Source organism: Perca fluviatilis, chromosome 11, assembly GCF_010015445.1.
Source record: "Perca fluviatilis chromosome 11, GENO_Pfluv_1.0, whole genome shotgun sequence".
NCBI lineage: Eukaryota > Metazoa > Chordata > Actinopteri > Perciformes > Percidae > Perca > Perca fluviatilis.
The window spans coordinates 9,650,177-9,674,272 of NC_053122.1; the positions used below are offsets into that span (position 1 = coordinate 9,650,177).

The 24,096-nt window shown below is 39.1% G+C and overlaps 1 protein-coding gene across 1 annotated transcript; it reads left to right on the forward strand.

Moving 5' to 3' along the window:
- Nucleotides 1-234: 234 nt before the first annotated feature.
- Nucleotides 235-14,425, forward strand: LOC120567812 (myosin-7). The gene is made up of 39 exons (XM_039814859.1): nucleotides 235-259; nucleotides 500-542; nucleotides 973-1,181; nucleotides 1,275-1,418; nucleotides 1,552-1,708; nucleotides 1,804-1,831; nucleotides 1,915-2,023; nucleotides 2,327-2,419; nucleotides 2,505-2,568; nucleotides 3,002-3,100; nucleotides 3,186-3,289; nucleotides 3,401-3,539; nucleotides 4,502-4,620; nucleotides 4,712-4,861; nucleotides 4,965-5,135; nucleotides 6,579-6,888; nucleotides 7,038-7,120; nucleotides 7,496-7,701; nucleotides 7,826-7,949; nucleotides 8,028-8,164; nucleotides 8,711-8,966; nucleotides 9,056-9,298; nucleotides 9,391-9,567; nucleotides 9,651-9,796; nucleotides 9,881-9,971; nucleotides 10,090-10,479; nucleotides 10,601-10,727; nucleotides 10,803-10,921; nucleotides 10,999-11,195; nucleotides 11,276-11,459; nucleotides 11,543-11,708; nucleotides 11,792-11,916; nucleotides 12,013-12,321; nucleotides 12,415-12,618; nucleotides 12,699-12,995; nucleotides 13,161-13,265; nucleotides 13,351-13,446; nucleotides 13,807-13,941; nucleotides 14,297-14,425. Exons 3-39 carry the CDS (start codon nucleotides 981-983, stop codon nucleotides 14,315-14,317), a joined length of 5,826 nt encoding a protein of 1,941 aa, XP_039670793.1. The 5' UTR covers nucleotides 235-259; nucleotides 500-542; nucleotides 973-980; the 3' UTR covers nucleotides 14,318-14,425.
- The last annotated feature ends 9,671 nt before the right edge of the window (nucleotides 14,426-24,096 follow it).

Below are 24,096 nucleotides of genomic sequence, written 5' to 3' on the forward strand. Positions count from 1 at the left end.
GCTCCCCCACCTCCGGCCTTCCCCTTTCTTTCTCAGGTCCAGTCCAGCATATAGTTTGATGATCACAAGGTGGCAGCAATAAATAGTAGCCCTAGGCTCTACCTAATTTGGAGAAAGCTTTTTGTAATAGGCAACCTGGATGCCATTTCTCTGATATGCATCCCCATATTTGGTTGCCGAACAACCTTTATTAATGGAGAGGCAGCCTGGTGTCAGCTACTGGATCCATCATTTCACTTGACAAAGGTTGACGGTCAAGGTAAGAAAAACATAATTGAGAAACTGATACGTTGTTTGTGTAAGATGTTAAAATCACTCCCAGCTATATATAGACAATTTTGCTGCTTGCTACATTTTGTAAAGCTTAGTGATACATTTTGGGTGAGATTTGTTAAAATTGTGTCACTGGGATTTGTTTTAATTTTTACTTGTCACTTAATTTGGCTTAATTAAATAATGACGTAATATGACATTTGGTTTTCTTCTGTCTACTTAATAGAAATACCGCAGATCCCAATTTCCTGTGGAGTGAAACACTTTAGGTAAAATTCACAGCTACATTGAAGTGACAACAGTTAACCCTAAAGCATCTTGCTTTTCTTTTTGGGGTTGTTATTGCATACAAAAGGCCTTACACATCCAATTTGTAAAGGACCTGTGCCTGTCTCTATAGCTCTAATGTTAAAGGCACATCCATTTAACCTTTATTTCTGTAGTTTTGTTTTAAAAAAAAGAGTAAAGGATGATAGGTTATAAATAGAAAACCAATGATAGTATGATTGTAAATATAGTTTTTTGTATGGGGATATACAAAACTTGTGTTTGTACAATTTACAGGTTCATTATGTCAAGTTTATTTTTTAATTATGCCGTTTGTCTAGATTTCCATGGGTCTCATGTGAATGAGTAATGGTTCATACATGAGTTTGCAAAGAAAACCACAGGTTGTAAAAGATGTTTTATTCTCAAAAGGTTGAAAAATGGGTGACGCCGCCATGGCAGAGTTTGGGCCCGCTGCTCCTTTTCTTAGGAAGTCAGACAAAGAGCGTCTAGAAGCCCAAACTCGTCCATTTGACATAAAGAAGGAGTGCTTCGTTCCTGACCCTGAGGTTGAGTACGTAAAGGGAACCGTCACTAGTCGTGACGGTGACAAAGTCACTGTTCTGACTGAATTTGACAAGGTTTGTACACCATACAGAATCAATTCAGTTCAGTTCAAATGTATGCCAATACAAGTCTTGAACTTTGTTTAAGACTGTTATCTCTTGCTGCAGACTGTGACAGTGAAGGAGTGTGATGTACACCCTCAAAACCCGCCAAAGTTTGATAAAATTGAAGACATGGCGATGTTCACCTTCCTCCATGAGCCCGCTGTGCTGTTTAACCTCAAAGAGCGTTATGCAGCATGGATGATCTATGTAAGACAATAAAGTGTAACATAAAACCTCACCTACCCATTGATAAAGCATTGTTCAATAAGCAACATCGTTATGACAAGGTAACACATATCTTATCATTTTACTATCTGCTGCCCTTCGCCTACTACAACAGACCTACTCTGGGCTCTTCTGTGTGACTGTCAACCCCTACAAGTGGCTGCCAGTCTACAACCAAGAGGTGGTTGTTGCCTATAGAGGAAAGAAGAGGTCTGAAGCTCCTCCCCATATTTTCTCCATCTCTGACAATGGCTACCAGTACATGCTGTCAGGTAAATATTCTATTTTAGCCTAATTTTCTTTAAATATTCAACGCTGATGTCATTTTATTTTTTACTAATACTTTGAAAATCTCTCTTGCTGACAGACAGAGAAAACCAGTCAATCCTTATCACGTAAGTCACACAGCCCAAAAATCCCTTAAGTAGTTAAGGGTCATAGGTCTTGGTCTAAAACCTTCTGTCTCTCTTTAACTCAGTGGAGAATCTGGTGCTGGAAAGACTGTCAACACCAAGCGTGTCATTCAGTACTTTGCCAGCATCGCTGCTGCCCCGAGTGCGAAGAAAGATCAGGCTGCTGAAAAGAAGGTTGTATTACATACTTATTTCTCAATATGATACAACCAAAATATAAATGATAAATCAGTTAGTTTAACACTAGAACTGCCAGAGTCGACAACATGGAACACTGTAATTAAAAAATGTAAATTGTTCCATCATTTTGTATGCTGTTTCCCTCCTGCACTGACCTTTCCTAAATACCCATTCTTTACATGCCTATATCATTATAATGATGTAATAACATTTAGAAAACCAAATAAAGGTTCTTTTTTTAAAAGCCTTTTCTAAATTGGCAGTAAACCTGGAGTTTATATATTTATATGAAATCAGGGTACGCTGGAGGATCAAATCATCCAGGCTAACCCTGCTCTGGAGGCCTTCGGGAATGCCAAGACCATCAGGAATGACAACTCCTCTAGATTTGTGAGCTGGTGTGAGGCTACTTGATTATCATTGAGAGATTATGTTAAATATTAGAAATATAAATGAACACTTATTTTCATCTTAGGGTAAATTCATCAGAATTCATTTTGACAACCGAGGAAAGCTGGCCTCTGCTGACATCGAGACTTGTAAGTAAAACTAAATCCATCCATACATCCATTTTCTAGGGCACATATTTATTGTAGGGATGTATTGTGGTGTCAATCCCCGCATGTGATAGGCAGGGTACACTGTGTCCATTTTGAAGTCACATTTTAACCTATAGGGGATTTTGAGTCTCCCGTTGTCTAACCTACATATAGGAAATTAGATACAGGGGAAACATACAGACTCAGATGGACAGATTAATTATTAAAAGTAATGAAATAATGTTTGATCACATTAAAATGTGGCAGCTCTAACTATTTTGTTTTAGAAAATGTGTTATTTGTCTACAAACCAGGGAAATTGTATTGTTGCATCAAGGAGTGGTATAATGCCCCTTATTAGTTAAACCTACACCTATAGCAAATTATTTTATACTGGAACACAATAACAAAACATATAATATACCTTTGACAGACCTTTTGGAAAAGTCTCGTGTGACCTACCAGCTCAAAGCTGAGAGGGACTACCACATTTTCTACCAGATCTTGTCTCAGGCAAAGCCTGAGCTTATGGGTAAGTGGACAATATACATGTAATAAATATGATTTTTAGTGTACTGTATCATGCATTGCTTCATATTTTTTAAATATATTTTCAGACATGTTGCTTATCACCAACAACCCCTATGACTACGCTTTCATCTCCCAAGGAGAGACAACAGTAGCCTCTATCAATGATTCTGAAGAGCTGATGGCCACTGATGTGAGCTGAATCTTAGATTCACATCTGCAAACATTTTTAAACAAATTTGGAAAAAACTCAATTTAGAACAAAATAAGGAAATACCAGAAATTATTTTTATATTTCATTCAGGAAGCCTTTGATGTGCTGGGATTCACTCAAGAAGAGAAGTGCAGTATTTATAAGCTGACTGGTGCCATCATGCACTATGGTAACATGAAGTTTAAGCAGAAGCAGCGTGAAGAGCAGGCGGAAGCTGATGGCACTGAAGGTAAGTGAGGTTGTCATATGTAGATGGGTATTATTATTACAACAGATTTGGCACAGGGCAGATCCAGCATTTTTAACAGTACTTAACACATAATTCTAATTTGATGAAATAAAACTGTCAACTGTCTAGGTTTTAACATACTAAAGTTTATTAGGTACATTTAACTAAAACTAATGCAGATTAATACAACAATTAATACAACAATACTTCCAATAAATCATACCTTTATGAAGATTATAATTTTAAGTTTTTGTTTAAACTGTTTTAGAAAGGTATTGAATCAACTTTATGGTCATTTCAGAGAAAAAGTAAATGTAAAGTAATGTCTTGAATAGCTATTGTAACACTGGGTTTTCACAGGCAGCTTCAAAGGCAGCAGAGCAATATAATTCATTCCCTATGGTGGTATGAGTGAAGTCCGCTGACAGTGATGAAAGTGCCCGGATGTTCACTGCTCTGCTAGTCAATTTTTGCTGAGCGGTAGCCAATGAGAGGGCAGACTCACAAACTTGCCTCCAATATATTCCCCTGTGTACACAGAAGTGCTATATTTAAATTACCCATTGCAAATTAAAAGGGGATTTTCCTATAACCTACTTTGTTATACATCTCTGTATGACTACAGGGATTTTAATACAACACCACCAAAACCCAGAACAAATTGTTAGCAAAAACAATACACCATCATCACAATGTTGTGGTTACACTGCATGTGACAAATACATTGGAGTTGCAGTTGAAAAAAGGCAGCTTGTGAAAATCCAGCGTAAAATTGTGACTGTATCAAATAAAAGCACTTTTTTACATATCTGACAATATATTCCCACCTTGTTATGTTCAACCATGTTTGTCACAGTCTATACTTTAATGTGTCAAAGAACTCTTAAGAGAAAGTAGCTAAAAGAGCATGCCTAATTTCTGACTGAAGAGGCAGAGACTAATGTATATTTTCACATTTTCAGTTGCTGACAAAATTGCATATCTAATGTGCCTGAACTCTGCGGACCTCATCAAAGGTCTATGTCACCCAAGAGTCAAAGTAGGAAATGAGTGGGTCACCAAGGGACAAAATGTTTCTCAGGTAATGACTTGAAGGAAACGTTTTCAGGATAGTTTGATTTAATAAAAAGTTAAGTTTTAAAGATATTAATGATTACTGATTGATCCCAAAGGTGTACTATGCTATAAGTGCACTGTCTAAATCAGTGTATGAGAAGATGTTTCTGTGGATGGTGGTGAGAATTAATCAATCCCTGGACACCAAGCAGCCTCGCCAGTACTTTATCGGTGTGCTGGACATTGCTGGATTTGAGATCTTTGATGTGAGTTTAGAACAGAATCCAAAGCTAATAAGACATAAATAACACATTTGCTTAACATTTTCATGCCCAAGTTAATTTCTGCTTACTATCAATGTTGTTATAGTTCAACACCTTTGAGCAGCTGTGTATCAACTTCACCAATGAAAAACTGCAACAGTTTTTCAACCACCACATGTTTGTGCTGGAGCAGGAAGAGTACAAGAAAGAGGGCATTGAATGGATTTTCATAGATTTTGGTATGGACTTGCAGGCTTGCATTGACCTGATTGAAAAGGTGAGTTTTTAAGTTTACTTATGCAAATCATCAAAAAGTGCCACATGATAGGGCTGGGCGATATGGACCAAAAGTCATATCCCGATATATTTTGGCTGAATATCGATATACGATATATATCCCGATATTTTTTTCCGCGAATTGAGAGCAAATGTTCAGTCAAAGCCCAAATCAAATATGACATGTCACAAGTTGTTTCATAGAAACAGTTGCAAAATCAAATAAATAATAAACCGGTTTCTTCACCTGGTTCATGATTAAATGCTCAGCTGTTCAAATAACAATAAAATGTAAACCTAAATACTGTAACAGGAGTAACTTTTTTGAAATCAAAGCTCCATAGGCTATTTGTGATTCGTTCCAAAGGTCAATTAAGCTTTTGATATTAATATAATCTACTTTGTTCAAAATGTAATGCCTCATGCCTGTAAGCCTAGGTTATAGTCCCATTCTTCCACTTGATACTGCTTCCACTTAAGTAAACTAAAATATGAACTATCGACTACAAAACAAAGAAACTAATTAATGTGTTAATACAAAGAATATTTATTATGATCGGTTCACAGATCTGAGTCCAAACGGAAACTTCACCCTTCTGAACTAAGAGTTTCTGCTTCAAGGTGAAGTTTAAACAGACTGAAATGTCCAGGCTCATTCCTCCACTATTTATTTCTGTATGTATTTATGCGTTACATGTAATTTTAACGGGCACTGAGCTCCAGATCCTGCAGCCGCAGACGGTCGCTGCCCCGCTGTAGCTTCTTTCCGCCGCCTGCCGCCCGGCAAACTTAGTGGAACTTTTTCCGCCGATATTGACATACAGTTCGTCCTGGACTACGTGTAAGATCCTACCGATCACCACTCTGTCTTTGGCTGGTCCGATCTGGATCAGCGGGGACCGGCGCAGCAGCGAGGCGAAGCTGTGTTTTTGCCCGGGGGAAGAGACGCTGCGGCCGGCCACGGGGCTCTCCGCCTCCCGCTGCCGCCGGAGCTCAGATTGCTGGTCGAAGGCGGCATATATAATCATAAAACACATTGTCACCTGTTAAATGTTATCCATTGCGGTTTGTTCTTTTCATTTCCTCTATCGAACATAATTAAGCAGTACAAAAGTCCGGCATCTTTAGCGTTGATCTGAATGCTTCGGACCCCTGTTCCAAGATGGCGGCGGGTTTTGACGTATGTTTAGAACCTCACGGCGACATATCTATGGGAGCAAGGATCACATTTGAACTATATCGATATATGCGATATGGTCTAATTCCATATCTCATTTAAAAATATATCGATATATTTGTTTATATCGATATATCGCCCAGCCCTACCACATGAGCCAAAGTAATTCCATTACGTTCTTTCCTGAACCCTCACATGTACTTATTGTGCTCGTCTTAAACAACATGAAAACATATATCTTTACTTTCTTAATTATATTCTTCTCAGCCTATGGGTATCATGTCCATCCTTGAAGAGGAGTGCATGTTCCCCAAAGCCTCTGATACCACCTTTAAAACTAAGCTCTATGACAATCACCTGGGGAAATCTAACAACTTCCAGAAGCCCAGAGTTGTTAAAGGGAAACCAGAGGCCCATTTCTCCCTGGTTCACTATGCTGGAACTGTTGATTATAATATCAACAACTGGCTGGTGAAGAACAAGGATCCTCTGAATGAGACCGTTGTAGGACTCTTTCAGAAGTCTAATCTCAAGCTGTTATCGGTCCTCTTCGCAAATTATGCTGGAGCAGATTCAGGTAAGAATAAACTGAATGTAGTACTGCATTAACCTACACAGGAAATGTCAATATTTTATCAAATGTGTCATAGCGAGAAATACAAGATTGAATAATGTATGCCTGTGTCTGTTAATGTAATCTAACAATTTGTACATTTGTTTATTAAGCAGCTGAAGGTGGAAAGGGCGGCAAAGGAGGAGGTGGCAAGAAGAAGGGTTCATCCTTCCAAACTGTGTCTGCCTTGCACAGGGTAAAATATTTGTTTTTTTCATTAAAGTTTTTTAAATTGTGGTTATGGGTCTAAGCTTGAAAGGGTGTAGTTATGAACGCATCATATGTAGGTACATGGCCATTGTAAAACAGGATTGATGAAAAGATGGTCTAAGTCATAGATATAGAATAGTTATATATCTATGGTCTAAGCTAACCAAGACAGACAACTTACTCAGGCTAATAATTTACCCACAGTAGTGTGTAGTACACAGCCTACTTTTCCAAGGCTGTGACACAATTACTGAATTTAATAAGTTGGGCATACATTTAAATTTACAACCCAATCTTTTAAAAGTTATTGTGTCAAACACAATGATAACAAAATGTATAAAGTTGTGTTAAAAACTTGCAGGAGAACCTGAACAAGCTGATGACCAACTTGAGGTCTACTCACCCTCACTTTGTTCGCTGCCTCATCCCCAATGAGACCAAGACTCCTGGGGCCATGGAGAACCCTCTGGTGATGCACCAGCTGCGCTGTAACGGTGTGCTGGAAGGCATCAGAATCTGCAGAAAGGGCTTCCCCAACAGGATCCTCTATGGAGATTTCAAACAGAGGTTTGCATGTGATGGACAATCCCAAATTTAAATCTACCAAATAAATCAAATGATTGTCTTATATTTTTTATATATATCTTTCACAATGTGGAAAAACATTTTATCTGTTGGATTTGTGTCAAAGATACCGTATTTTGAACCCTAATGCCATTCCTGAGGGACAGTTTATCGACAACAAGAAGGCTGCCGAGAAACTGTTGGGTTCACTGGATATTGACCACACCCAGTACAAGCTGGGGCACACAAAGGTCAGTATTATATATAGAAAATGGATTTGTATAAAATACATATTATTACTGACTATCCAATCTGCTCTATGAATAAAGGTGTTCTTCAAAGCTGGACTGCTGGGTCTGCTAGAGGAGATGCGAGATGACCGACTAGCACTAATCATTACTGGCATCCAAGCCCGGTCGCGAGGCCTTCTGGCAAGAATTGAATTCCAGAAGATTGTTGAACGCAGGTAACTGCTCGCAGCATGGCCAAACTTTGAATGACAAAACAGGTAACTTTTATTCATATAACCCAATGTCACAAATCACAAATTTGACTCAAGGGACTTTACAATCTGTACAGCATACAACACTCTCTATCCTTAGACCCTTAATGCAATAAGGAAAAACTCTATCCATCTATCAAAAATTTATAAACGATATCCTTTGACAAAACACAGTACCTTAAAATGCACATGTACTCTGTCTTACATACACAAACCAAATAAATAAATAAATATCAAACACAGAAAAGCATAGTGGGGGAGATGAATCGATTTAGGCTGTATTGAAAAGGACATTCTTTGCAATCAGGTTAAAACTTTTTTTTTATATACGTCCATGCTGGGACAGCGGTATAGGAAAGGTGTGTATGTTATTTTAGCATACAGTACGTTTACGTTGCTCTTCTGACATGTTCTGTATTGTTGGGTAAAACCCTGCCTTTTTTTAAAAGTAAAAGAAATGGATTTTACCTGATGGAGACAACTTTAAAGACAATGATCTGCTGTTGGCAGGGATGCACTACTTGTGATCCAGTGGAACATCCGTGCCTTCATGGGGGTCAAGAATTGGCCCTGGATGAAGATGTACTTCAAGATTAAACCTCTGTTGAAGTCAGCAGAGAACGAGAAGGAGATGGCCAATATGAAGGAAGAGTTTGGCAAACTAAAAGAGGCTTACGCAAAATCAGAAGCCCGCAGGAAGGAACTCGAAGAAAAAATGGTCACTCTTGTCCAAGAGAAGAATGACCTGCAGCTCCAAGTTCAATCTGTATGTTGGAAATGTTCAAATCTGTGATTACAATAAAAATAAAATCAAGTCTGCCTATGTATAATGCTGTGCCTTTTAAATTACAACAGGAGCAAGATAATCTTTGTGATGCTGAAGAAAGATGTGAGGGGCTGATCAAAAACAAGATCCAGCTGGAGGCAAAAGCCAAAGAGCTGACAGAAAGACTGGAGGATGAGGAGGAGATGAATTCTGAATTGACTGCTAAGAAGAGGAAGCTGGAGGATGAGTGCTCTGAGCTGAAGAAAGACATTGATGACTTAGAGTTAACTCTGGCTAAAGTGGAGAAAGAGAAGCATGCCACAGAGAACAAGGTACCACAAACACTAAATACTGTGAAATTAGTCTGCGTGTCCCAAATAACATTCATGTTAAAGTCCCTGATACAAATTTCTTCTGGCCACAGGTAAAGAACATGACAGAAGAAATGGCTGCTCTGGATGAAATCATAGCTAAGTTGACCAAAGAAAAGAAAGCCTTACAGGAAGCTCATCAGCAAACGCTGGATGATCTGCAGAGTGAAGAAGACAAAGTCAACACTCTGACCAAGGCCAAGACTAAGCTGGAGCAGCAAGTGGATGATGTAAGAATTTACAAGATTACATGGATTTGTATGTAACATGTAAAATATTGACTGAATAAGAAGTTATGTATTACGACCCACAGCTCGAAGGCTCCCTTGAGCAAGAGAAGAAAGTGCGTATGGACCTTGAGAGAGCAAAACGGAAGCTTGAGGGAGACCTAAAGTTAGCTCAAGAGAGTGTCATGGACCTGGAAAATGACAAGCAGCAACTCGAAGAGAGACTGAAAAAGTAATATGAAATGCACTTGTAAAAAACACAAATAGATTTCAAACTGTGTCAGCTGGTCCATATTATTTTATTTTTCATCCACAGGAAAGATTTTGAAATCAACCAACTCAATAGTAAAATAGAAGATGAACAAGCAATGAGTGCCCAGCTCCAGAAAAAATTGAAGGAGTTACAGGTAATAATTTAAATAAATAAAGTTGGATAACCTGGTGCTTGAACAGGACATTTTACGACCACAATTATAATAAAAGCAATACAATGCTGTTTCATATTTTGCTTTCATTTTGGTCTAGGCCCGTATTGAAGAGCTGGAGGAAGAGCTTGAGGCAGAGCGAGCTGCCAGAGCCAAGGTGGAGAAGCAGAGAGCAGACTTGTCCAGAGAGCTGGAGGAGATCAGTGAGAGGCTGGAGGAGGCTGGTGGAGCAACGTCTGCTCAGATTGAGATGAACAAGAAGAGAGAGGCTGAGTTCCAGAAACTCCGCAGAGACCTTGAAGAGGCCACTCTGCAGCATGAAGCCACTGCTGCCACACTCAGGAAGAAACAAGCTGACAGTGTGGCTGACCTGGGAGAGCAGATTGACAACCTGCAGAGAGTCAAGCAGAAACTGGAGAAGGAGAAGAGCGAGCTCAGACTGGAGCTGGATGATGTGGTCTCCAATATGGAAAATATTGTGAAGGCTAAGGTAAAATAATTTATTTATTGTATGTTTCTACTCATCGGATAAGTAATTTGTTAGTCTTAAGACAACTTTTCATTTCTTTTGTAGTAGGTCACATGCCATTATTAACGTATTTTGTTTTCAGAATAATTTGGAGAAAATGTGCAGGTCTCTGGAAGACCAGATGAACGAATACAAAACAAAGGCAGACGAGGGACAGCGTACTATCAATGACTTCACCATGCAGAAAGCAAAGCTTCAAACTGAGAATGGTAAACATTTGATTTGAACTGTGTGTTTTGTTTGGATATTATAAACAACTAGTTTAATTCTTTCATCAAAATTAGGAGAACTTGTAAGGCGGCTAGAGGAAAAGGATTCCCTGGTGTCCCAACTAACCAGAGGAAAACAGTCCTACACTCAACAAATTGATGACCTTAAAAGACAACTAGAGGAAGAAGTCAAGGTATCAACCAACAACCTTTTAGAACTTGGTACAGATGGTAGTACATAAAGATGCAACAAGATATGCTTTCATTTTAGGCCAAGAATGCGTTAGCCCATGCAGTGCAATCTGCTCGTCATGACTGTGACCTGCTCAGGGAGCAGTATGAGGAGGAGCAGGAGGCCAAGGGTGAATTGCAACGCGCCATGTCCAAGGCCAACTCTGAGGTGGCTCAGTGGAGAACTAAGTACGAAACTGATGCCATCCAGAGAACCGAGGAACTGGAGGATGCCAAGTGAGTAAAATATATTTTCACTCGATAAACTTTGCAAAGCTTTTAAACAATAAACCAAAATAACTTCTATCATCATCCAGAAAGAAGCTGGCTCAGCGTCTGCAGGATGCTGAGGAGGCTGTTGAAGCAGTGAATGCTAAATGTTCGTCTCTGGAGAAGACCAAACACAGGCTGCAGAATGAGATTGAAGATCTCATGGTGGATGTGGAGAGGTCTAATGCTGCTGCTGCTGCTCTGGACAAGAAGCAAAGAAACTTTGACAAGGTTGCATTTAAAATACATATGGCACTTTTGCTTTTTTAGATAAATTATTAAAGTAAAATGACCTTTAAGCATACATATTTCAGGTCTTGGCAGAATGGAAACAGAAGTATGAAGAGTCTCAAACAGAGCTGGAGAGCTCTCAGAAGGAAGCCAGGTCTCTGAGCACTGAGCTCTTCAAACTGAAGAACTCTTATGAAGAATCTCTTGAACAGCTGGAGACCATGAAGAGAGAGAATAAGAATCTACAGGGTATGGGTCAAACCAGCTTACACCTCTATCATAGTTTTTTTCTAATGACCAAACCATTAGTAATATGACATTTTGTTTCTCAGAGGAAATATCTGACCTCACTGAGCAAATTGGTGAGAGCGGAAAGAGTATCCATGAGCTTGAGAAGATTCGAAAACAGTTAGAACAAGAGAAGTCTGAGATACACACAGCCCTGGAGGAAGCAGAGGTATCTTGAATGTTGAACGGTGGACTTCATGAACATTGTTTTGGTACTTGGTGTAACTAGTCATGGATTTCATTTTCATTCCTTATTTAAAAATAGGCCTCACTGGAACATGAGGAAGGGAAGATTCTCAGAGCCCAGCTTGAGTTCAACCAGATTAAGGCTGATCTTGATCGCAAGTTGGCCGAGAAAGATGAAGAGATGGAGCAAGCAAAGAGAAATCAACAGCGAATTGTGGATAATCTTCAAAGCTCTCTTGAGGCCGAGACTCGCAGCAGGAATGAGGCTCTCCGTTTGAAGAAGAAGATGGAGGGAGACCTCAATGAGATGGAGATCCAGCTAAGCCAGGCCAACAGGCAGGCAGCTGAGGCCCAGAAACAACTTAAATCTGTTCATACACATATAAAGGTAAGCATTTATTTAAAAAAAGAACACCTTGGACATTGCATTACACTATCAGTTTATATAACTTGCTTCACAATAAATGTCCCGCATTTCCAGGACCTTCAGCTCCAGCTTGATGATGCTCTTCGAGCCAATGATGATCTAAAGGAAAACAATGCCATCATTGAGAGACGCACCAACCTTCTTCAGGCCGAAGTGGAGGAGCTCAGGTCTGCCCTAGAGCAAACTGAGAGAAGTCGCAAACTTGCTGAGCAAGAGCTGCTGGATGTTAGTGAAAGGGTGCAGCTACTGCACTCACAGGTGAGATGCGGTCATTGCACAGTTCTTTTCTATTGTTATTTTACTGAGAAATTCTATAATCAAGTTTTGTATTCAACCAGAACACCAGTCTCCTAAACCAAAAGAAGAAGCTGGAGGCTGATACATCCCAGCTTCAGACAGAAGTAGAAGATGCGGTGCAGGAGTGCAGAAACGCTGAGGAAAAGGCCAAGAAGGCCATTACTGATGCTGCCATGATGGCAGAGGAGCTGAAGAAAGAGCAGGACACCAGTGCTCACCTGGAGCGTATGAAGAAGAACATGGAGCAAACCATCAAAGACCTGCAGCACCGTCTGGATGAAGCTGAACAGATCGCCATGAAGGGAGGCAAGAAGCAGGTGCAGAAGCTCGAGGCCAGGGTGAGTGTCGATATCTTAAAATGAACAATCAAATGAAATCACAAAATCATCAAAATCTGACAATATAAAACATCCTAGAACTATGACGTTTCCTCATAATCAAAAAGCTTACTTAAAAATATTTTATGTAAAGAAAACTAAATTTTCAAATCATTCCCTCAACAGATCAGAGAACTGGAAGTTGAAGTAGAGGCTGAACAAAGAAAGTCTAGCGAATCGGTTAAGGGAATACGAAAATATGAGAGACGAATCAAAGAGTTGACCTATCAGGCAAGTTTCAATTCATTTACAAAATTGTAGAACACAAAATGTAATTTCTATTCAAACTTTAAATTTTTGTTTTTTGTTTTTTCAGACAGAGGAGGATCGCAAAAATATTGCCCGTCTGCAAGATCTGGTAGACAAGCTGCAGCTAAAGGTCAAATCCTACAAGAGAGCTGCAGAGGAAGCTGTAAGTATTAGCATTTTAGAGAAACTAATATAAAAAAGTATAAAACCTGTCCAAGCCCAGTATGTTTGTTTTTCAATAGCCATGGCTCAAGCCCAGTATGTTTGTTATTCAATACCCATGGCTCATTCCCAGCTCAATAAAAGCTATGTGGTAGAGCTTGATAAACTTCATTAGATTTGCACAGCCCAGTAAAAACATCCTCTCAAAGAACATTTTAAATCATTTTACGCACAATGCTTTCATATAATTTCATATAAAATGGTTCAGTTGGTTTTAAATATGTCTCATTACATAATCCATGTTATAAATGCAGAAATACATGTCAGGCACTGATGAGGTTATTGTGTTTCTGTTCTACAGGAGGAGCAGGCCAACAATAATCTTAGCAAGTTTCGTAAGCTTCAACATGAGCTTGATGAAGCTGAAGAGAGAGCTGACATCTCCGAGTCTCAGGTCAACAAGTTACGTGCCAAGAGTCGTGATGTGGGCTCAAAGGTCAGTTCTTGATTGTCAATTATTTTTTATCAATTTTTTGTGTTGGGCACATATAGTGCCCATTATAGAGCCACGTTAGGGTTTCAGTAAAATTTAAAATATATAATAATGTATGATATAAATCACAGTATAATCTTGTAGTTCTGTCCCATTACAGAGACAACACTAAGGTAGTGTTTATGAGTATTTTACTACCAGAATCCATTAATGCCGTCAGTTAGTGTACAGTGTGCACAAAACCTTCATATTACTGTATGTAATGTAAAATCAACAACATGTAAAGGTTATGATTGCAAATTATAATGCATTAAAAAAGAACTTTTTAAATCACATTGTTTACTTTTTCTCATTTCAGAAAGGACATGACGAGGAGTGAAGCTCATGGAATGACTTCTGGATTATTCTGAGGCACCTGATGTTTGAATATTGTGTCTCCCTAAGCATGTCAGTTGTTCAGTAGAATAAAATGAATCTGCATCTCAAACTGTTCCTTGGTCTTTTTTAATAACTTCTCCTTATAGTAGTACATTGGATCAAACTTTTAGGATACTGGTAACACTTAAGGGGCAGTGGATGGGCCTTTACCCCTAATTAGGTTAATGGACACAAATAGCCTGCAGGTCATAACTGCAGATCATAGTGAGAAGGGTAACACAAAGGTTTAAAGTGCTCATATTATGCTTTTTGGCTTTTTGCCTTTCCATTATTGTGCTATATATCTTTTTTGTGCATGTAATAGGTTTACAAAGTGAAAAAGCCCAAAGTCCACCCAAAGGGACTTACCATCTCCGACAGAAAACTCTGTTCACAAACTGCTCCAAACAGCTCTACTGTAGTCCAGCCTTTACTTCAGAGACAAACGTGCGTCACTTTGTAACACGTTATAATGCTCGCCTAGCTGCTAGCTTGGCACGCCCTCAAACTCTGCTTCTGACTGGCTTGTAGTGCTGACCTAGCTACTGCGCATGTGCGACTCCCAACAAAGAAGGAATAGAAGTGTGATACCTCTCTCGGTAGCTAAAACAGAGAGCGCAACAAACAGGGTGAAAAGAGGAGCAGCAGCAATGTGCAGTACAACAAAAATATGGTGTTTTTTGAAAATTAAACTATCTAAACCTATTCTGATATAACCTCTAAATACAATTATGAACCTGAAAATGAGCATAATATGAGCACTTTAAAGCAATGTGTTATAAAAAGGATTGTGCTAAATAGTAAAATCTATGTGATCTGACTATTAGATAATTGTCTGAATATTTACCTATTATGATCATGTTACAATGTCATTAACATAACAGATACGATTGGCAATACGAAGCAGCAAATGCTCTTTTAAGCTCACCTGGTATTGAGGTACACTTGCGGGGGGTGTCTCATTCCTTGTGTTGTTTCACAATAGAAGCCTATGATTCTTTAGAAAAGAAAAACATTAGGAAAATTGTGACCAAAAGCACTTCTGCTCTCTTTCAGGTGAGTGACCATAAAGATACATATCAGCAAATTAATGCATTACAGATTACAATAAACTTATAAGCATATATAAGTGAGCTCACTAATAAAGAATGCAATATCTAATAATTATTAGCTTTTGGCACTATAGGAGACGTACTTCAAAAGTACCACTTAAGCTTGTGTCTACATTTTCCACATATTTCACAACAATATCACTACATTTTTTTTTATTTACATATTGCAATAACATTTCATGGAAAATGTTAGACTTAATGTGAATAAATTGCAGATTGGGCATGTCACATAAAACATTTCACATAATGAACAGTTTGCTAAATTCATTCAAAATGTAATTCAAATCCTACCTTTTTCCTCTGTTTTTCTGTTATGTGCCATGCTCAGTCTTCATCAGCAGAAAACATTTTATCTATAAGAGCTTTAACCAGATCTGAGCGCAAATCCACCAACCACTAACTTCAGTGTCTGAATGGAGGCCAGAAGAAGGGTAAGACAAGAGAAGGACACAGGGAGGCAGGGTCCAACACTCAACACCTCCTCAAGTGACCCTCAGTGAATACCAAGTATTCCAACAATAGAAACCTCATCTAAAACCACAGTTGGCTCAGATTTCACACTTAAGGTTGGCTGACACCTTCCCTTCTGTATACATGTGATTGCAGAAGTCATGGATAGCAGGACTATGGACAGCTGGGAATGGGACCTTCGCCAGAGGGCTGAGTGCTCCTTTAACGCCTGGAGTAGATCTAAGTAAAGGAGGTCAGGATTCTGGTTTGAAGGAAAACACATTGTCAAACATAATGTACAGCATGTCCACTGTATGGAGGACATTTTAAATAACGCCCTGTTGTTACTTAGGCTAAACAAGGTTCACTGATAAGGTATAGGTATATCAGGGCCTGCCTAGTGAATAACATCCTTTGTCTATCTTCTGTCATAGATGCCACTGAGTTACAAATAATATGCTAGTTTCAGTTCAACGGTTACCTATTGAAAAAACATTTGCTGGAAGTACTAGTATTTACAGTCCTTGTCAGAATGCAAAAAAACTGCAGAATTTGAAGAAGTGAGACCTAGGCCTATTCCTTCAGCTCCCACTCTCCCCTCTCTGTCCGGGCCCTCCCATTAGACAAGCACGGGCATGCAACGGCTTCATACAGTAATCTGTACGAGTACTAATCATTCATTTTATCCCAATGCTGTTATATAGCTGCAATTCTATGAGAGTTACCATTACCATTTTATGTGTAAAGTCCTTTTAGATAAGATACTGTGATTATAGGCTCTAGCTAGCTACATAATCATTACATTACATGTCATGTCTGACGCTTTTATCCAAAGCGACTTACAATTGCTATACTGTATATCAGAGGTCGTACGCCTCTGGAGTAACTAGGGGTTAAGTGTCTTGCTCAGGGACACATTGGTTGATGTATTACAGTGGGAATTGAACCCAGATCTCCAACACCAAAGGCATGTGTCATATCCACTGCGCCATCACCACCACCAGAACCTGAATTAGCTGCAGCCATGAACTATGGTTAGCAGAAGGCTAAACTAAAGGCTTGTTTTCTACGTTTACGTCTCCTCTCATACCGCCTCCGGTGTCACGTCGTTCGATGGCAGCAGTAGGCTCTGGCGCGGCTTCAACCTCTGTACCTTGTAGCAGACTAATTGGGCACTTATCTTGCTGCTGTTCATGGCAGACAGACTTCCCTTAGTATACAGTCTCCCAGACTTACTGCCAAGACTGAAATATCACATATCATCTGTTTAATAAATATTCATCTTTACTTCATCCACTTGGGTCTCCTGATTGGAATGAAGCTATAGCATAAGTTCTATCAGGAAGACTTTACCTTTGCATGCTTAGGCCTTCTTCAAATCCCACTCATCTGCATTCAGTATTTACACACATGCTCACTCACTGTTCCTTGCTGTCCAGTCTGGGGCTGTCAATTATTTTATCATCTGCTTTCATTAGCTGGTCAAATCAGCTGATCTCCTCTATCAAATAGCTCAGCGACACACCTACATTGTAAGCATAGGTATCATCCTGCTGCTGCCTCTGTTTAAATATGATCTCTCTCTGCCTTTAGCACATTCGTGTTGCTGTTATGGGAGCTTGGCCTTGTGGATTTTTTTCATCTACCAGTCCCCTTGGCCAGTGAGTCAAAAAAGGTAATTTTGGAAACTGGATACACCAATCCAAAACAGCGGCCGATAACGACCCACTCAAATAGCTGAATCGGGTATTGTGACAATGGGGCCAATCTATTCAATTTAATGTTTATTATATACTGGAATTCTAGTTTTTGTTTAAGTTTTGACCAATTTATTGCTTCATTTAAAAGGCTTACATTTCAATTGTAATGCCTTGTAGTTTTGATGATTTTTACCAAATTGCTGGTGCACAATTTATTACTTTAATAATAGATAACAATTCAGTAAATTTATATCGGTGTTGCCTTACACATAAAATAATGATCCAAGTCACATTCACACAGGCATACATCTTATTGATTGAACACTTATATCGGATCTGTACTCAGTATCTGCCGATACCCAAAGCCCAGGTATCAGTATCAGGACAGAAAAAGACGGATTGGTTCATCCCTTCTGTATGGGATGTGACTATCTTCCCCTCGCAAAAGACGTTAGGTACTTATATGGTTCACTTCATAGCTGGTTGGTCTGGTTCATGAGGGTTCGTGTGTAGTTATAGAGGGATTTTCTGTAATTGGGTGGAGAACATATAGGCTAATGGACATATAGCCTACTTACAGAGTCTGGGCTGTTATATTTCAGATGTATCGCTCTCTACTGACCTTCCTCCCCAGTTGCTGCAAGAAAATCACAAATACAATATTAGATACAATGTTTTACCCTACTTAAAAAGCAAGAATCAATTTTAATTTGGTATAATCAGCCCTAAGTAGGGCTGGGCGATATGGAGAAAATCAAATATCACGATATTTTTGACCAAATACCTCGATATCGATACCGCAACGATATTGTAGTGTTGACTATTGGTGCTTTCACAAAATATTTACACAGTGAGATTTTTGATAAATAGTCACCAGTAAGGTGGATATAATGACTAAGTGGGTAAAGGCAAATAATAGAACAGTTACAACAGTCTGGTAAGTTCAGAAAATGACATAACTTTACTGTAATGCAGCCTTTAAAAGCAGGAAAAGACAACACTTAAACCATATTACGATATTACGATATCCAAAATCTATAATATCGATATATTGCCCAACTCTAGCCCTAAGAGAAACAGATTTACAGTAGGCTATACTGTTGCTTCCAGTTTTAGATGGCTGTACAGTAAATGATTGGCTGTCAATTGCTTGATCGCCTGTTGCTGCTCCTCAACATATAAAAACCTCCCTCTGCCTGCGTCATATGCTGTCCCCGTGGATGTATGTTTGTCCCCTAGCTGTCCACTAGCTAAATCATGAGTGCCAGTCAGCCGGCAGGAATTTCACAGGTTATCTTTGTGCTCAAGGATACAACGCCCTGCCAGAAGGCAAGGACAAGGGTAGAAGCAAGGATACATGTGGTGGTATCCTGATATCACAACTTGCTTAATTGAATTACTCTATGCGGCTAATAAAATAAAGGAAATATGTTTGCAAATGATCTTGCCGCTGACATTGAGAACTGTCTTGTTTTAAGTGCTATATTTGCTAGTCTGAGAAATGTCAGATAAGGTCACATAGATACGTTATCCACATTAAAATAAAGAAGAAAAAGCAACTAACATTACACTGAAAGTAGCAGGAGTTAACATTACCTCAAACTTCGGGGCAGAGCAGGACAAGACACATACTTGCTAAATGTTCCACCACAGAAAAGCTCACATCCAAATGTTAATTGTCTCTGGACTTGCTGTCTATTTTACAATGTGCAACGTTAGTAGCTAGTTATATCCCACGTGAAATACAAGCAGGTGGCTGCCGCTGTGTATTTGAGATTTGAACGCATTGTTGAATAAAGATAGGATGATAGCTAACGTTACTGTAACGTTACGTACGATATATCTAATATTTTGCTAGCTAACGTTAGCTAACAACCAGCATTCCATTGAATACGTGTTAAATTTAGGTTTGCCTGATATAACGTTACACCACCACAGTGGTGGAAAGTAGCTAAGTCCAAGTACATTTAGTAGCCTACTGTACTTACAGTTGAGTACAATTTTGGGGTAGCCTACTTGTAGTAGCAACAGCGCCCCGCTCATGAACTTCCAGCCCCCTCCCTACAACATGCCCGAGTCCTCAGGGTTTTCCCGTCTCCATCTGCCTGCACACCTGCACGTCATTACCTAGGATCTTTGAACGTGTGCATTAGCTAGCAGCTAAAGTGCTCGGTCATCATATCAAATATAAACTTAGCACAAAAAGTAAGGACATTTGTGTTTATTAGATTATTTCTCTGTGGTAACAATACTTTTTGGCAATAAATCGTATAGGCCTACCGTTGAAAAGCCTGTTTAGTTCCCTTTCAATGTCTTGTTTCTTCAAACTTCAATCATCCAATCCACCAAACGAGTCAATGGCAGAATAAGCTGTTTGGCATTGGCAGAGAAGATTTGGCAAATTTTTCATGGGCGCAACCCACATTTTCAGCGCTGCTGCTCATCCCACAAATGCATGTTCCTTACAAATTGGGCACCATTTGAAAGGGAACTAAACAGGCTTTCCAACACAGAGAGAAATAATCTAAACAAATTTATATAAGTTTATATCAGGTCAGCCTTTGTTAACTGATAATACCAATATGATGCACTGTCATGGTCAACAACCAACAAATAAATTATAATATCATGATTATCATATTATTGTAGGCTACAATTTATAATATTTAATTGATGCCCAGGGGAAATTCACAGGTTACCCGCCCAGCAGTAGGTATGAGTATTTTTTAGTGTGTTTGTGTTTTTACTTTAAGTATTTTTGATGCTATTACTTTTGTACATATACAAAAACTAGCTACTGCTACTTTTAAGTACTTTTTATAACACTGGTGTATGGCTACCATTAGCACCATGTAAGAAACTGAATTACTTTATCTTCTTTAGCACAAATTAACTTTATTATAAATAAAATATATTAAGACATGCCTTCTTCACCAATCAGTCAGTCTGCATAAAAACATATCCAAATGAGACAATGAATTGCTTATGTATGAACACACAAAAAAACTGCAAATCATGTTTAGGTGTAATGTGAAAATGAAGGAATGAGAAAAGAAGTTTGAGAACTTTTAGGAGCCATACATAATCAATTGTCAAAGTATATGCATATTATTGTCTTTGTCCTAGCATTGTTAATTTAGTCACATGGTAACACTGTATGGAAGTGTATATTTTGGGTCTGGGAAAGAAAAACCTGGCACACTGTCATTGCTGCAAAGCTTCCAAAGTCAGACTCAAGACAGTCCAAGACAAAAATATTCAATTAAAGAGTAAGCCGTTTTAGAGCTGCAATTCCATTTAACCTGTATCATCATCACAGCGATCCGAAAATACACTAACAGCAAAAATAATTAGGATTGAGTTAGGATTCTAAAAAAGTACTATACCTCGAAAGTCCTTCATCAGTCTGGTGCATTTTTACACCAAAATGTAGCGCGTATAGTTTAGGTTTACTGCTGAATATGGTCTACTACTGGTTAAAAGGCAAGCCCGTATTAAGACAATGTGGTGCCCCTGGGCACTATACCTCAAAGATCCCCCCCGTCTACCACCCCCTTTACTCATGCTGTCCTCCTGCCAAAAATATCAGACATAATCAAGGAGATTTCTCAAATGTAATTTACTAACTTATCCAGATACATACATGTAGGCATATGAACAGTGAGCACTTTCTTCAAATGTCTCAATTCAAAATGTCTATCAATTCAAAAAGCCAAAATCAATACTATATACAGTATAGGCCAAAAGTTTGGACACACCTTCTCATTCAATGCGTTTCCTTTATTTTCATGACTATTTACATTGTAGATTCTCACTGAAGGCATCAAAACTATGAATGAACACATATGGAATTATGTACTTAACAAAAAAGTGTGAAATAACTGAAAACATGTCTTATATTTTAGATTCTTCAAAGTAGCCACCCTTTGCTCTGATTACTGCTTTGCACACTCTTGGCATTCTCTTGATGAGCTTCAAGAGGTAGTCACCTGAAATGGTTTTCCAACAGTCTTGAAGGAGTTCCCAGAGATGCTTAGCACTTGTTGGCCCTTTTGCCTTCACTCTGTGGTCCAGCTCACCCCAAACCATCTCGATTGGGTTCAGGTCCGGTGACTGTGGAGGCCAGGTCATCTGGCTCAGCACTCCATCACTCTCCTTCTTGGTCAAATAGCCCTTACACAGCCTGGAGGTGTGTTTGGGGTCATTGTCCTGTTGAAAAATAAATGATGGTTCAACTAAACGCAAACCGGATGGGATGGCATGTCGCTGCAGGATGCTGCGGTAGCCATGCTGGTTCAGTATGCCTTCAATTTTGAATAAATCCCCAACAGTGTCACCAGCAAAGCACCCCAACACCATCACACCTCCTCCTCCATGCTTCACGGTGGAAACCAGGCATGTAGAATCCAACCGTTCACCTTTTCTGCGTCATACAAAGAAACAGCGGTTGGAACCAAAGATCTTAAATTTGGACTCATCAGACCAAAGCACAGATTTCCACTGGTCTAATGTTCATTCCTTGTGTTTCTTGGCCCAAACAAATATCTTCTGCTTGTTGCCTCTCCTTAGCAGTGGTTTCCTAGCAGCTACTTGACCATGAAGGCCTGATTCGCACAGTCTCCTCTTAACAGTTGTTCTAGAGATGTTGGTCTAGATGGTCTCTAATCTGAGCTGCTGTTAACTTGCGATTTCTGAGGCTGGTGACTTGGATGAACTTATCCTCAGCAGCAGAGGTGACTCTTGGTCTTCCTTTCCTGGGGCGGTCCTCATGTGAGCCAGTTTCATTGTAGCGCTTGATGGTTTTTGCGACTGCACTTGGGGACACATTCAAAGTTTTCGCAATTTTCCGGACTGACTGACCTTCATTTGTTAAAGTAATGATGGCCACTCGTTTCTCTTTACTTAGCTGATTGGTTCTTACCATAATATGAATTCTAACAGTTGTCCAATAGGGCTGTCGGCTGTGTATCAACCTGACTTCTGCACAACACAACTGATGGTCCCAATCCCATTAATAAGGGAAAGAATTCCACTAATTAACCCTGACAAGGCACACCTGTGAAGTGAAAACCATTTCAGGTGACTACCTCTTGAAGCTCATTGAGAGAACACCAATGGTTTGCAGCGATATCAAAAAAGCAAAGGGTGGCTACTTTGAGGAATCTAAAATATAAGACATGTTTTCAGTTATTTCACACTTTTTTGTTAAGTACATAATTCCATATGTGTTCATTCATAGTTTTGATGCCTTCAGTGAGAATCTACAATGTAAATAGTCATGAAAATAAAGAAAACACAGGTGTGTCCAAACTTTTGGCCTGTACTGTATATTGCAACATTGTGGGTCGGTCAAAAAAAATGTTTTTATTTGCTTGCCAATTACATTGAATCAAGAAAGCCAACCACTTATAATTTTTTATAACAGCTAATATTTTACATTCATCATTATGATAACATTTTTGGTGGGGTTAAACTGGCCACTTTTGATTATTGTTAACCCCCCAACCCATCCCCCAAATTATACATTTGTGCGTACCTGTGGACCAACTCAACTCTGACAGATTGGGGAGGGGAGTGATAGTGGCCATGTAATATTGATTTATTTATTATTTATTATTATTATTGTGAAATTTGTGTTCATAAAAGAATAATGTATGGTCCTTCAACAATTTCAAGTGAATAATATAACAATTTACGGAAAATATTGTTAAAGCTTGTGTCATGTGGCGCCCACCCACTGGTTGTGAATAGTTGGTGCCCCTGGGCACTGGCCCAAGTGCCCTTATGGTTAATCCGGGCCTTTTAAAAGGGTCAACCATCTTGTTAGATCAAGATAAATAAATGACACTACATTAGTAAATGTGTTTGATGTAAATGAATGTAGAAGAAATGACACAACTGTGACACCGCCTGATCTTTTGCTCATCTTTTTATTTCATGATTATAATATTCACATCACTGGTTAACAATGAATCACAATGAACATCTCTTTCATACCAAATATTCAGAATTGAAGGGGGGAGATGAGCTCTATCTAATAGGACAGATGCCTCTAACAACCAGCAGTTTGTTTGTTGTCTTCTGCATGCTCTTGCTATGGTGTTGTGCCCTACAGAATGATGCAGCACACACTACAGTGGATCCACTTCACGGTACTGAAAAGTGCATTCTTTTTGCCTGTTTCCTCTCAATTTGTAATGACCGATTTGAACATATAGCTATTACCCCTGACGAAAAATACAGTAGGTAAAACCGTATGAACATCCTATCAACAAAGCCTGTCTAATAAATGAAACCAATTTATTGTTTATGAAGTGGTACATAGTTCTAGTTTGTGCTCTCTTGATAAAAAAGAAACTGTAGGAATATTGGTTTTACTGCCCTACCATCTGGTAGTGGCTGCATACTGTATGTGGTAATGTAGAGAAAGCTACTTTTCAGTACTTTGATGTTGAAAAGCCTCCGTAGGTGAAAGACAC

Excerpts from the sequence above, each read along its gene's own strand:
- LOC120567812 (XM_039814859.1), top strand. The coding sequence starts at position 981 with ATGGGTGACGCCGCCATGGCAGAGTTTGGGCCCGCTGCTCCTTTTCTT. Across the intron at positions 11,709-11,791 it reads AGAGAATAAGAATCTACAGG|AGGAAATATCTGACCTCACT; the intron begins GTATGGGTCAAA and ends TTTGTTTCTCAG. Across the intron at positions 13,942-14,296 it reads GTCGTGATGTGGGCTCAAAG|AAAGGACATGACGAGGAGTG; the intron begins GTCAGTTCTTGA and ends TTCTCATTTCAG.